Source organism: Cheilinus undulatus, linkage group 4 (genome assembly GCF_018320785.1).
Source record: "Cheilinus undulatus linkage group 4, ASM1832078v1, whole genome shotgun sequence".
NCBI lineage: Eukaryota > Metazoa > Chordata > Actinopteri > Labriformes > Labridae > Cheilinus > Cheilinus undulatus.
Genome location: NC_054868.1, coordinates 43,140,670 through 43,156,308, shown reverse-complemented (window position 1 = coordinate 43,156,308; position 15,639 = coordinate 43,140,670). Strand labels below are relative to the sequence as shown.

Genomic DNA, 15,639 nt, shown 5'->3' with positions numbered 1-15,639 from the left:
TGGCCCTGAATCTCCTCCGTTGTCTCTCTTCGGAGGGCTTTCATATCAGCCTTCAGATCAGAGATAACTTTCTGGTACTCAGTTGTCTCGTCTGTGTGGGACTGGATTTCCTCCTCAAGCTCATTTTCAAGAGTTCCAACCTGATACTTCAAAGTTTCCACCTCCTTCTCATATTTTTGTTCGAGCTCATCGCATAAAACCTGGAGGTTCTCTCCAGCCTCTGTTTTAGAGGTGTCAGCCTTTTTTGGTAGATTTCACCTGTTTTGGCATTTCGCTGTACTTTTTGCATCGTGTTAAATGGTAAACGAATGAATGTTAACAATCAGTTTTCTGCCTTTGGTGAGACTTTAGAATTTCTCTGTCTAATATCACCTCTGACTTAGTGACAGTCACAGCTAACAGCATCACTTATATACATACATATATATATATATATATATATGTGTGTGTGTGTGTATATATATATATATATATATATATATAGTGTAGAATGGAAAGTATGGAGGACTGAAAGTGCCAAAATGAAATATATATATATACATATATATATATATATATAATTAAATTATTAAATGTGTCATTAATTATTTAATATTGGAAATAAATCAACAAATATATAAATAAATATGTAATTATTTAATTAATTAAATGCATGTTATTCAATAATTAATTAAATTTGTCATTAATTATTTAAAATTGGTAATAGATAAATAAATAATTTATGAAGTACATAAACAATTGATTAAATGTTTAAATAATTATTTAAAATGTTCATTCGTTCTATGTAAAACCACATCTACTTATTTCACTATTTATTTAATTATTTCATGGTTCTTGCTCCAGCAGTGCATCATGACATAATTTTATCTGTCATCTTCTTCCATCAAACTCAGTGGTCGGGACAGGGGCTCTCCCGTGAGTTGATAACAGATATTTTAGTCCTGGCAGAGAATGTTGAGCTGGAATTTTGGACCCTGAACATATGGCTGGCAAAGCAGAGGGATTTATTCTATTGCAAACTCCTTTTAACAACAGTTTCAATGCAGGAACCAAGCTGACCAGCTACCTGAACACTCACAACTATAAAACATTACATTTAATCAAAAAATGACCTTCATAAATGGAGACAAAAGGCAAAAGGAGAAGACTGGGTACATGTTGATGAAGGAACTACATCTCCCACAATCTCTTGAAAAACTTTTATTCATGGTTAATTTTTTTTTTCATGTTTTAAACTCTTTACGCACCATTTTCTACTATTATCTCTACAGGGTGTGTGCAATCATGTGATCCCAAATGTCTGATTGGGTCAGGAAGTGGGGTACAGCCATAAAGAATGAATGGGAAAACAGCATAGTTAGTACTTTACCGCTCTAATGGACCTGCATGTTACCTTTTAATATCAGAAAATTTCTACACACATTGAATATGATCCCTACATTTGATAATTAAAAAAAAGATTATTTTTATCATTCTTTAGCACAGTGGTTTTCAAACTTTTTTTTCAAAAGGCACACCTAAGGTTAAGCCAAAATCTCAAGGCACACCATATTTAAATCAATAAAAAATAGACTTTTCATTAATGTTACAGTCAAGGTGGACTATAAAGGGAGATTAAAAGGAGAGCTTTCTGGGGCCCAGCCAGCTGGGGGATCATGGAGATGGCAAAAGGTGGCAAAGATGGGTTAAAAGTGATTAAAAAACATGGCAAAATTGGGCAAAAAGTGGCAAAACAATGTCAGAAAAAGGTTAAAATTGGTAAGAAAAAACAAACAAAAAAACAAACAAACAAAAACAAAACAAAACAAAAAACAAACAAACAAAAAAAAAAACAATGGGTTGAAATTGGCAAAAACTTGTTGAAAGTGTCAAAATAGTGGCAGAAATGGCTTACTCTAGTGGTCTAAAATAGGATACATGTTGTGAAAAGGTGGTAAAATGAGTTCAAAGTGATAAAAAAGGGCAAAATTGGGCAAAATTGGCAAAAAGGTTGCATAAATGGGTTGAAAGTGTCAATAAGGTGGCGAAATAGATAACAAGTGGCCAAAAAGTGGCAAAAAATGTTTAGAGACACTAAAAGATGGTAAAAGGGGTTAAAAGTGATGGGAAAAATGACAAAAAATTGTCAAACAATAGCAAAATTGGGTGAAAAATGGCAGAAAGGTAGCAATAATGGGCTACATTTGGCAAAAAGTTCCAAAAAAGTGGCAAAAATGGGTCAAAAATAGTTAGGAGGTGGTGAAAATGCTTAAAAAAAAAAAAAGCAGCAAAAAGGTTGTTTTTGTCAAAAGAAGTGGCAAAAATGGGTAGAAAAACTGGTTAACTTGGTTAAAATGTATGGAATTGAATTAAATAATTTCAACAGCAACTTCAAGCCAATAATGGCTTGCCATGCTTTTCAGCTCCTTATGAGGTAACTGTTAGCCAGGATGCTAGCACCAATGCTACTGATCCAACACACATACACTGATATCATCAGTAGATCCCAGCTGGGGAGGGCGTATTCTCTGGGGGTTTTTCAGGGGTCCAGCCAGATCTGTGGGCAGGCCTGGTTACAGTACTTGCCATAAAGTTGTAGTAATAACATACTGTACAAATTCCCAAGGTACACCTAGACTTGCCTCAAGGCACAGTTTGAAATCCCTGCGCTCTTTATTTAGTTTCACAAATGTTTGCAAATGGAGGCTGCATTGCTAGGTGCTTACCTGTGGTAACAAGTCTGATTGAAACACCTGAATTAAAGGGGACATATTTTACCCTTTTAAGACAGGTTTATATTGTTCTCGGAGGTTCCCAAAACATGCCTGTGAAGTTTATTGCTGAAAAAACACTCCAGTATTGGATTTTTGCATGTCTAAAAACCCCTCTGTTTCAGCCCTTCTTAGAACAAGCCATTTCTGTGTCTGTTGCTTTAAATGGTAATAAGCTGTCTGACTCCACCCCTGACCACACCCCTCTCAGAAAATGGATGCAGCACTCGAGATATTACACTTTTTTTTTAAGTTTAGGTTAGGATTTGAACCATCAATCTCTCAAGCCACAGTCAGCAGGGTAACCCACTGAGCTACCCAGCATGTCTGCCAGTAGCTGAGAGGGTCAGTAGAGGAGGGCGGACCTTTTTTCCAAGTGGGGGAGGACCAACCAAACCTGGGGGCGGGTGCTTAGGCCCCTGTTGAGGTCACTAGATGTAAAATCTGAGAACAGCTTGTTTCAGCACACATTTCTGAAAGGTGGAGAAAGGGGGGGGGGGGTGGATTTTTCTGGTACTTGAGGGGATTATGGACACACCAGGAGGACATATTTGTGTTAGAAAAGCCTGAAAAGTCATTTTTACAGAATATGTCCCCTTTAAGTCATTATCAGGGTGTGGCCAAATACTTTTTTCCATATAGTGTAAGTTATTATGACGGGAAAGTCAACATACTTATCTCAAGATAAGAGACTAATAAGCAAAGATCATGTAAAAACAGCCACAATAGACTTTTTACTCAAAAATGTGGCAAAATAAAAAGCATGGTTGCGTGCCCTCTATGAGCTTGACTGGACGCACTCTTTCTTTGACGAAAGTGTAGATTTCACTCTTATCCTGAAATAACCCTGCTGCTGACATAACTGAAGTTGTTTTCTCAGACTTCACAGAGAGAAACAGAAGACAGTACACAACTGTTTTCACAGGCTCAGTTGTTCTCCCACAGATATTAGGATAAAGTAAACTGATCCTGATGTGTAAATGTGGCGCTGGGCTCTTTTAAGCCTGCTGTCTGCTGCAGGAACAGATGATAATCACCCGTGTTTACTTTCCTCGAGCAGCTGGGAACAGCAGCAGGTCATAAAGAGGAAGATGTTCCTAACCAAACATGGCAGTGGAGGGAGACACTGGATGTAAAAAAAGCCTGAAGGTTTACAGCAGCAACAGTAACTTCTGTATCACTGTTTATCAGAGCTTTATTAATATATATCTCTTATACGTACAAGACTGCTCACGTATTATTTCACCAACAGACTCCTCTGTGTCCTTCCATCCATCCACTCCTCTCTCATCACTCATCTCACATGGACCACTGAGTGTCCTCTGACACAACAGGTGTGAGCTTATTGGGCAGAGTCGGAGGTTTGGAGAGCTAACTGTGCTTTTAGGCTCGCTCAGACATCACTCTCTAAATATAGACACAACAGAGCGGGATTACGGCATCTCTCTTTACAGCTGATCCACAGTGACAGTGTGGATAGAAAACACAAAGTCTGAGCGCTGATGAAGATGCCAACATTCGGAGAGGTGAATTATTTGATCAAACAGGGATAAAAGCATCATTTTTCAAGCTACACATTGAAAGAATCACTTGAATTTAAGAGATTTATACCACCATTAAGAGCCTTGATCAAGTGAGTCATATTGATTTTATTGTAGTTACATTTATCCTTAACCTCCTGAGACCCGAGCCTTTGTTTGGAGAGCATTTTTAGTTTCTCCCACTTATTTGGGATATGGTCTGATAGGTTAAAACATCATTCTTGTCATTGAAAAGGAATTTCTTGGAAATTTTCCTTTCAAAAACCAAAAAGTTCAATAATTAAAAAACAGTAAAATTTCTTTCAACATTCTTAGACATATTTTTAGAGTCCCATGAAAAATAACCAATGGTTTCTTTAGATCGTCCTCAAATTTTTCAGTGAAACCCCCCTATAAAACCTGAAAATTCCAATAAAGATTTCCCCAAAAATCTAATGTAAAATTCCTGAAAATTTTCAAGCAAATTCCCTTTTAAATTTCTTGGCAAACTCTAGAAATATTCAAAAACATTTTTGAAAAATTCACAAAAATGATGGAAACATCCCCAAGTCCCTGAAATTTCTAAGAAAAATCCTGAAAACTTCAAAGAACAATCCTGAACCCAAAATTTCCAATCCAGTTCCCCCCAAATTTAGTAATAAATTCCCCATATTCCCATGAAAATGCAATTTTATCCCTCCCCAAAATATACAAACATATCCTCTTGATTTCTATAAAAATACTTTGATATTTTCTAAGCAAATTCCCTAAAATATCCAACCAGCAAATAGCATTACAAGCAAATACCTTAAACTTGAATGGACTTTTTGGGCAATGATTTCATCAATTTTAATACCAAAAATGATTACTATAGAGTAGGAAAGCCAAAATGTAATGTCCTCATATGTGGATGCAGGGTCTTAGGAGGTTAATGTTGATGTCAATTCCTGTGTGCCATGTATGGAATTTCTTTATATTCTGGGCTAAAGACTATCTACACAACAGCACATGAAAGTATGCTAATGTGTTTCTGAGATGTTTCCTCATATGAGCTCACAGTGTTTAACAGCACATGTCATGATGTCATATCTAGTCAAAACTGCCAATTCAGCGTCAGATAACAGCTCCACTCATGCCAGCTCATGTGGATATTTACATTTATGTCCTTGTTAGCCGTATCAACAGGTCAGCACAGATCCCAACAGAGGAAAAGTCAAATTTATATGTAAAAGATCCCTGCCAGGTCTGATTAAACAAATTACATCAGCCACATTTGCAACAGTTTGAAGTGACTCCAGCTGAGATAAGGAAAATGTTTTCTAAGGAATGATGATCACAAGAAACCATTTACAAACCGTCTATAAAACAAGGATGCAGTAAAAGTGATGTCACTGTTTGAGTCAACATACATTTTGAAGCCAAATAACGGCAGTCACATCATCGGAAATATCATCTTCACCTAACTTTTGATTCATCCAGAAAAAGAGTAGCCTTCTGGTGAACAGCTACAATGAATTTTACACATAGCTCTCATGGTGTCTTCCATTTGATCTCAGAAGTCAGAAAGCCAAAGATGCCAGCTCGAATACGTCATCCCAAATGTCGTTAGAAATTGGAATCCAAACTAGGAAACTTGGAGGATATTCAGTTCCCTGAACTCAGGTTCTATGCAGATGACATCAGCAGAGAAAACCGCCTGGGGGGCAAGTAGTGATTTCAGCGTGGAGAAACGCTACCAAAAAAAGTCATGTTCAAGCGGCTAACGGCGATGCCAAGCATTCACAGTGTGAAAATAAAACTTTCTCTATTTTAAAGTGCATTTGTGTCCTGAAAGTAGTGAAATATTCAGGCATTTTTAAAGTTTAAAAAACTCAGAGGAACAGCAGGAGGCAGGAATTAAAAAAGCCTCTGTCTAGAACCTGGAGTGGTATCCCACAAAGCTTGTGTATGGGCCATTTCCACAAAAGGGTCCAGTTTGGTTCAGTACAGTTTTGTCATGTTTTTAGCGAATTAAAATCTGATCCTGCCCGTGTTTCCTCAGCTGATGTCTGTCCAGCCTCTCTCGTTGTGCCGGGGAATCTGTCTCTTTTAAGAGATTCAGATCATTTGGCTCAGCTTAGTAGAGTTTTCAGCTCAAAAATGGCTCTTTATTTGGTACTAGTTCTTCTTTAAAAATGTGAATTAAATAACGACTAAGTATGCAGGAAAGGAAACTGGCACTTAAACAGGAGCTAGCTAACATATAGGAACCGTTTCATAGCACAGGCTTGCTACTTCTCGCTTTCCCCTCAAGATTTGTCCAGTTGATTGCTCATCCCCCTTTGAATTAAAAGCACATTTGTAACAAACAAGAATTCTTTTATATGTTAAAAGGGCTCAGCTAGCCTCTTAGCTCAGAACAAGACTCCTCAAGACTCTTGTCTCCCTTCATCTGGCTAGACCACACTAGAAGGAGGTCTACAGGACTGAGTAATTTGAGATATTAATCAATCAAATCAGTCTGTGTGGGGGAAAAATCACTTCTGTAAAGTGTAGAGATGGTACTCAGTGTACGTGGAAACTTTCGGATGATAAGTGCTGTGTACAGGTCTATTTGGAGCAGGGATGTCCAAACGTTTTCCACTGAGGGCCACATGCAGAAAAATCTAAGGGTGGTGGGACGGCTTTGATAGACCTCACTGAGGAGTAAGTACAACGCTATCTGATGTAGGTTAGGATAACAGTGATGTGTATGGTAAATGGCTGTGTAATGACTGACAAGGCAAATAGCCAACCATTTTAAGGATTTGGGGAGGCCAATCAGATTTCAGAGGCCCTGAAACATGACTGGTGCTGCTGTTGTAAGCCTTCAGGGCGTTATAAATCAAGACACCATCATTATTTTAGTTATTAGTATCTCGTTTTAATCACTAAAACCCAACATAATTAAATTCTTCTTGTCTAAATGTTTGTCTTTAGAATTAGAATTATAGCTCTGCATTGTGCTGAAAGCAGGAAGAAAAACACAATCAAGCACAAGCTTTATGTTCTAATGTTAGCCATACTACATTTTATTTTTAGGATTTGCTACAGGCCAATCAGAAATGTATTATGGGCTGCATTTGACCCCCCAGGTATAGTTTGGACACCACTGATTTAGAGCGTCCCCTTCTTCCTGCCCCACATCAGGCATTCAGGATCACGTGGTAGCAAACAACCTATAAAAGGCAGAGACAGGCAGCAGCATGACGACACGTGCAACTGCCCTAACAAGCGTCCTTGGGTTTCTTGAAAGGCGCTATATAAATTCAAGATATTACTATTATTAATCACCTTTGGGCGACTGAAAACGTACTCCTAGTTCGTGGCTGCTTCACAGTTCATAATGTTCTGTGCAACACAGCAAGGGAAACCTAACCAGCAGGGATAGGTGACACTTTTAGCAGCTTTTCACCCCCATACTGCATAATCCTGCAACCTTAGAGAAAATGAAGGTTTTACTCTTAAGTATATAAACCTTTTGGAGTGCTGGTTTGATGGAAAAGATTCATACTGACAAAATAGATGGTGCTTAAGGAGCAATACATTTGTACAGAAACCGCATAGAAATCATCATGCAGGAAGACAGTTTAATTCAAACTGTAGTTCAGATTATAAGGCGACTTATATTCTGGATTTCATGGTAGTTTGGTTTCATCTGCTTGACCGAATTTAAAGTTAGCTGTTATTAAATGACACATTACATCAGGAAAGACAAAACCATGACATGCACCTGCAAATATTCACTTTTCTGAGTCCATGCCTGGCAGCCTCTCCAGGTTTTTTTTTAAATCAAATAACCACAGGATTATACTTAACAGTGTTTTTAAAGGTAAATCATCTGTCTTAATACTTTCCCCTCTTCTGTCCGTCCCTCTATTTTTGTTGTTTATCGTAGCCTTAGCTCAGCTAAACAGCACTACCTCCAGCTACATGTACCATAAAGCACATAAGCAAAGCAGTACTGTTTCTTTCTCTCCCAAATTAAAAAGATAAGTCTTAATAGGCATCAAGAACCATCCGGTCTTCACTAAACATGATTGAGATGCTTTGCTGTTATTTGTAGAAACAGGAAATGCCACATTAGCTCCAGGAAACGGTCACTTTAACCAATATGAGGCATCATAAATCACAATTATGGCCTTTTAAAGGAATAACCTTCTGTTTTTTAATAGTTCTCTTCTAGAGCATCTTCAGTTAAGTAGCTGTGAGCTTCCCGGTTCCCCTGATGTGTTTGGGTGAGGTTTATTATCACATGGCTGAGCTGTCATCTCCCTGCTCTGTCTGTGCCGTCAGTCTACAAACATGACGGCTGCAGGATGCTGCCTGCTGACCTTAAGTTGACATTTACAAGCGTCTGAACAGCTGAAATGCTATAATAGATTCATACACACAGGGTAACTTTTACAGCCATGTTCAGCTCTGACTGATGACTTCATCCTCAGTGCGCTGCCTGAATATTTTAAAGCTCCTGTAAGGACTTTAAAACTGTTTATGAAACAGGCTGAAATGAAGATAGACATGTCTGTGTGACCTACAAAAGCAAACTAGACCATCAAGGTACAGATGTACAAGGTACATCTGTATGTTTTATTTCAATTATTTTTTAATGCAAGAAAGTTGTTACTCATGTGGATGCTCTAACCCAGGGGTGTCAAACTCAAGGCCCAGGGACCAAATCCAGCCCATGTTACAGTTGTATCCAGCCCGCAAGATCATACAATCTTTCTATTAAAACTGGCGCACCAGTATGACGTCTGCAGATTTCCTCCAGTGTAAACGTGTAAAATTAGACTTGATGATTTAAAACATCCTTGTTAAATTATAAAAATCTGATAAAGTACATGGTAAAAGTAGTTAGATAAAATGTCAGGAAGGTGGGAAAATAAATTGATGATGCCATTTCATATTTTCAATTTTGCATCTCAAAATTCTGACTTAAACTTATGATTCTGACTACGTATTTTAACCTTCAAGATTCACAATTTAAAATTTTAAGTCATATTTTTACCTTTACAACTTGTGATTTTGACTTTCTCTTTCATGTATTTGCCTTTTAAAAACATTATTTTGCCTTTAAATCTCATGTTTTGATCTTTTGTACGAATAGGTTTGACTTTTTATCTCAGACTTTAAGCATTTAAACTTTTCATTTTGGATTTTTTTAATCTCAGAATGATTTTTTGATTATAATGTTATTGATATTTTTTCTCATTTTACTAATGGTGAGAATGAGGCTGACGGTTTATGTTCAAATGTTGACCTTGTCAGGCTCTTATAGGCCTACATTCTGAATTTGTGATTAACTTTCACACTCCTGGCCTAAATAGTCCGGCCCTCAGGACATCTCATTGGAGCAAATCTGGCCTTGGACTCAATATGAGTTCGGCACCCCTGCTCTAACCAATTAGGAGCCAAGAATGGCTTATACTTTAGCAGAACCCCCTCTGAGAAAGAAAACCCAGAGAATAGTAAATAGTAGTTTATGCTGTTAGATGCTCTGTTGTTCCTTCAGGGAACAATACAGAGGTGCCAAACTACTTCCTACAAACAGCCTTCTCCTAATCCTGACGTCAAATATTGTGATAACTTGATTAAAATGACTGGCTGACTGGTGCTATAGTTAAACAACATGAATTAGCTAATAATAGCTTATTGGCAGTAGCAGAAAATTTGCCCCTCACTGCCCAAAGAGCAGAATCATTGATCAAAACACATCAAAATGCATGAAACTGATCATATTTTGTGCACTTTTACCCTGGTGTTGCTTTAGGGGAAGATTCCTCAACAACTGCAGACATACATAAACATCACAGAGCTATGGCTCAGATTTTCTTAATGTTAGCAACTTAAATAGTGTTCCTGTGCTGTATAAGGGTCCAGTGAGACAAAAACTTGCAGTTTAGATCAATTTCTGTTTTTCTGTGGTTGTCAAATTATGTAAACGTACGTCGTTTTAGAAAAAAGATAAAAGAAAAGACAATAAACTGCTGTTTATTCTGCTCAGTGCCAAGGATCGATCAGTGGTGCCACTGTTGTAGGCTTTTTGTTGACCTCTTGACCTCTGCATGGTCATGTGACTGAAAGCTGTGAATAACAAGGATACTTAATGGATGATAGATTAAAAAAGAACACACATACACTGTATAGAACACAATCAGAAAAGAGATAAGAAGCACTGCTTTGTCCACAGGGGGCGCCAAATCGACTTAAACCCAAAGTTCCTCATAGGAGCTTTAAGGATTAAGAAAGGATGCCAATGCTGAATGGAAGTATTCTTCTTTTAATTTCCTATACTTTGAAATAAACTCGTAACCTCATGCTGCTCTTAAATCTCTCCACCTTAAATCCACTCAGGGAGGCATTTGTGGGTGTGTGTTCACGTTTCAGAGTACAATGTAAGCTGCTATTTGTATCTAAGCCTCTTCCATTTGCTGTGGCACAGGTGCAAACTTCATACCACTCAGAGTCCAGACAGATTCTTTGGAGAATGAAACCTTCCTGGAAGCTGATGCTGGACTAAACCCCCATATTTAGCTCTACTTTTACAGCAATTAACCTGATATCACAGCAGAGAAACACTCATCAACCTCTATGTCAGCTACTGTAAAGCTCCACTGTAAGGTTTGGATCAAGTTGTACATCTTACTTTTCTGGTGTTCTTATAATAGAGACATGTCACTGACTCACCCTGGAGATGGTCAGAGGCTGGTTGAAGTCCTTCCCTCCCGTCAGCCGAAACCCCCAGGGGGCCGGGCCGTCCAGCACGACATTGAGTGGCATGACCCGTTAATGTCTCCCCCCCTCTGCTGTTAGATTAAAACAGCACAGAGAGTGAGCTGCACACTATGAGGAGCACAGTTAAAGAGCAAAGTGATATCAAAGTGATGGAGGATTTGAACCCAGGGGGCGGGATCAGGGGGAGGAGAGTGGACAGACACCCGCCCAGGAGTGTAGTTATTGGCCGGATTTTGGGAACTACATCACAGCACCTTCTGCTCCATACTATTTCTTATCTCTCTTTTTCTCTCCAAATAAAAGCCTGCTTCCTCCTCTAAATGAACATTGCTCCACACTCTCAATCATTTAAATGCTTATTTATTTGGCTCAGTTTTGTGTACTTACATGGATTCCCCATAGTGAGGATGTAAACCAGCCCCCTCCTCATGGCTCTTCATCCCCGGGCAGCTCATGGTCTGGCTGGCCTCATCTCGCTCTGGTTGATGGGGTCCTGCTGCTCCTGTCCTTATTTGGTCTGGTGGCGCAGCTCCTCTGTGAAGCCCTACAGGTCCCAGAGGAACATTCCAGCTACTATTGATCTGGATGGGACCCAGGACTCTTACTAACCCCCTTAACTTGTCAACAATACAGCTCAGCACATCGTTTTATTTCTGGATTCAAACCAGAGACTTAGAGTTATTTTTAATCCCTGAAAGATTTACTCCAGCCAACAAAAACCTCTTGTACCAGGCTCTTTTGTCTCTAAAAATGGTGTTGCCCCAGCCAGATGAGGAGGATCACTCTCTCTCTCTCTCTCTGCTTTATATCTCAAATCACAAAAAAAGAGCACTGAAGGATTAAGTGAAAAACTTGATCAACAAAGCAGAAATCAGGGATCTTAATCACTGTCAGCACTGGCAGACTTTGAATCCGTGTAGGAAAGGTTTCTATCATGAAAATTAAAAAATCAAATGCCAATTAAAACAAGCGTGCAAATTAAGGAACACACCACAAAATCCATCATCTGTGCACGGCGCTGAAATCTAGATCCACAGAGGCATCTGAAACTGGATCAGATTGATGTTTTGTTTCTGTGGTTACCATGGTGATGTAAATCCCTGACAAATAAGGAAAGCTGACGGTGATGAATTCATACTCCAAATTTGCTCTGTGGATACTCATGTAAAGGTCTGTTTATATTCTTCAACATGGTCTCTCTCTTCCCTCTGATACTGATCCACCTCTGCAACAAAAACATGAACACATAGCACAACTACACCATGCTAAATGGGCATTCATTCATGCATTTTATCTACTCAGCTTTACAGAGAAACTTCCTGTTTTCTTGAGATCAGAGCAGAAATAGGTTTAACTTGCCTCATTAAATTTGTGACTTGAAGTCCAACAGCCTCAACAGATGGATGTCCATCATGACCTGGTTCTGCTCAAGGTTTCTACCTGCTGAAAGACAGTTTTTTTTTTTTTTTTTTTTCACTTGCGACTTATTGGTCCCTGAGTGCTGTGCTCTAGCTTGATAATAACGGGTCTCTAAATATGAGATAAACTCATCCTGAAGGGCCTGATTCCCCAGTCAGCATTTGTAGTGCTGGCAGCTCTCACATCTTCAGTTTCAGATCACTTCTGAAAAGCGTTGGGTTTCAAAAGTTGAAGTTGCCTTCTGCTCATATGTAAAATTGTTTTTTCATTTCTCTGTGTGCTTCATACAAGAGATGTTTCATCCAGCTTTTTCTTTCCAGACTCCAACACCAGAGCACTGGGTGTGGGCTGGTACCGAGGACTGATCTGATCTCAAAACATGGCTCAACAAATAGAATAGTAATGTACAGCCTCTCTGTTACACTTAAATTTGTTTTTCCTGCTAACTATTGTGACTTTTACTGCTAAATATCAAAATAACAGTGGCACAGAGGGCCACATCACATGCTCTGTCCCTCCCTTAAGTACTATCCAGGCCATCTCCAAGATCTGCATGTTAAAGCACACACAGTTTTACACAGCATGACGTGATGATATAACAGCCTGCCATTGGTTGAGACCCCTTTTCAAAGCATTCTGGGAAAAAGCTCCCATAAGGACTATGAAGGCATGGATTGCATAAATGAAACAGCTAGCTTCAAGAGGAAATAAAAGTTAGAGGCTAAGGTTTACGTTTCAAAAGTTATCTATGAATGGTAGTTCGTGCGTGCAGTGTTGGCGAGCATTGAAGAAAAATTGATTTCCCATTTTCATGGCTAAATGAAGAAAAATGTGACGGATTGGTGCGTCTCAGTGGAACCAATACCCACATTTTAAGCAGTATCAGATGTATTTCTGATTCTGGAATCAGAACTCTACTTCATATTTTTAGTTCAAGGAATTATAACCCATAAACAATATAAAGGAATCCAGTCTTGATATTAGCAGCAGCTGTAGACCTGGAACCTTTAAAATGAGTTAGCCCTTCCATCTTTGTGAAGATAACTTAGATACAACTGAGATTCAAACAGATATTACATAAGAAAAGATTGCTTTCTCTTCTACTATTGTTGTTGACAAAGCTGGAATCTGAAGTTGTCCCGTTCTTAATTTTGATTGGCCAGTTGGGTGAAGCGACAATAATGACTGCAGCACTGTTCTTAAGTTGATCTAAACTGTTAAACCAACAAAACAAATTTTGAGTCCAAACAGATTTGTTATCCAGTATAAAAATACATCATAGACAAAAGTATTTGGCCACACCTGCTAATTATTGAATTCAGGTGTTTCAATCAGACCTGTTGCCACAGGTGTAAAATTAAGCACCAAGCCACATGGTGGCCAACATTTGTGATACAAAATGGGTCGTTCTGAAGAGCTCACTGACTTCAAGCGAGGTACTATAATGGATGCCACCTTTGCAGTAAGATGGTTTGAGAGAAAGTGGAAGCATTTAGGAATAGCAACTCAGCCATGAAGCAGAAGACCATGTAAAATCCTAACTGTTAAGCTGAATGGTGCATAAAAGTCCAAACGCTCTGATGGTTCCATAGCTGAAGAGTTCAGAACTTCCGCTGGCGTTCATGTAAACACAAAAACTGTGTGGCAGGAGCTTCATGGAAGGGAAGCTGCATGCAAGCCTCACATCACCAAGTCCAACACCAGGCTTCAGATGGAGTGGTATAAAGCACACTGACACTGAACTGTGGAGCAGTGGAAACGTGCTCTGTGAAGTGACAAATCATACTTCTCTGTTTGACAGTCAGATGGCTGAGTCTGGGTTTGGCAGATGTCGAGAGAACATTATCTTCCTGACTGCATTGTGCCAGCTGTGAAGTTTGGAGGAAGGGGGATAATGGTATGTGGCTGTTTATTAGTGTTTGGACTGGTCCTCTTATCTCCAGTGAAGACCAATCTCAATGCTTCAGCATACCAAAACAGTGTGGACAATGCTATGCTTCCAACTTTGTGGCAACAGTTTAGAGAGGCCCTTTTCTATTCCAACATGACTGTGCCCCAGGGCACAAAGCAAGGACTATAAAGACATGGTTTGGTGAGTTTGGTGTGGAAGAACTTGACTGGCCCACACAGAGCCCTGACTCCAACCCCATTGAGCATCTTTGGGATGAACTGGAGGGTTGTGAGCCAGGCCTTCTTGTCCCACATCAGTGCCTGACCTCATAAATGGCCATAATCTTATGGAAAGCCTTCCAAGAAGGGTGGAGGCTGTTATAGCATCAAAAAGAGGAAGAACTCTACATTGAAGTGTCTAAAACCAATGTCGTGACAGTCTCTCTTGGTGTAATGATCTGGCAGCCAAATACTTTTGTCCATATAGCTAGAATCTTAGAACTTATTAAAGACACAAACATCTTATTTCAGGATAGATACAACAGATAAAAGATGTACTGTCTACATTTGTTGGGACCATTTTTTTTCATGACACTACTGGGGCTTCAAACAAGTGTAATGAGATATTAAGGTTTGCAGTGAAATAAGAAAACATGGTCCCAGCAGATTATAAGCACTCAGGATTAAAAAACCTTTTTCTCTACCTACTGCTTCTGCAACTCTACATAAATTATTAATTTTCTAAGTGCATCAGTGTCTCTGTTTTCCACTAAGCGGTCCAGTGTGGTTCAGTGCAGCTTGGCACAGTTTGGTACAGTAAACCCTGATCTTGCTCGAGTTTCCACAAACAAGGTCCACTGAGCCTCTCTTACAGTGATGGGAATTACGGGTCTTTCTAGAAATCTCAGTAATAAGTGCTGGTCTTTCAGCAGTTCTCCTTTTCGTCCCCGTTTAATTTTACTGTCTATCAAACAACAAAAGTGGAGCCCTCAAATAGGAGCCAGCTACTGTTGTTCACTCAAAAGACTCGGTCCTTAGAACTGGCACTGAATCTGTCGAATTTCTGAATTTCAATCTAAAATGAATTGATTTTACAACCTTATTTTAACACCTGTTACAAAGCGTTGAATCCTCTAAAAGGATCTGACTGCAGACCTCTATGGTGGGGCATTTCAAGCTCATCTGTTGCAGACCTCTACAATGGGGCGTCCTCTATGGTGGGGCAGGAAGTGACATATGTTACCCATGCCGGGACCAGAATGACGCACTGAATTAGGAATATTTTCCACTCATTGTGAGAGGTT

General features: G+C 39.2%; 1 protein-coding gene across 1 annotated transcript in view; it reads right to left on the bottom strand.

Annotated features, from left to right (window-relative positions):
• The window catches only part of LOC121508127 (PDZ and LIM domain protein 3-like), a 30,935-nt gene extending 19,769 nt beyond the window's left edge, over window positions 1-11,166 (bottom strand). The window contains exon 1 of the mRNA XM_041784697.1: window positions 10,979-11,166. Within this exon, the coding sequence (XP_041640631.1) occupies window positions 10,979-11,071 (93 nt within the window). The 5' untranslated portion in view covers window positions 11,072-11,166. The remainder of the gene's footprint in view (window positions 1-10,978) is intronic.
• Between the last annotated feature and the right edge of the window lie 4,473 nt (window positions 11,167-15,639).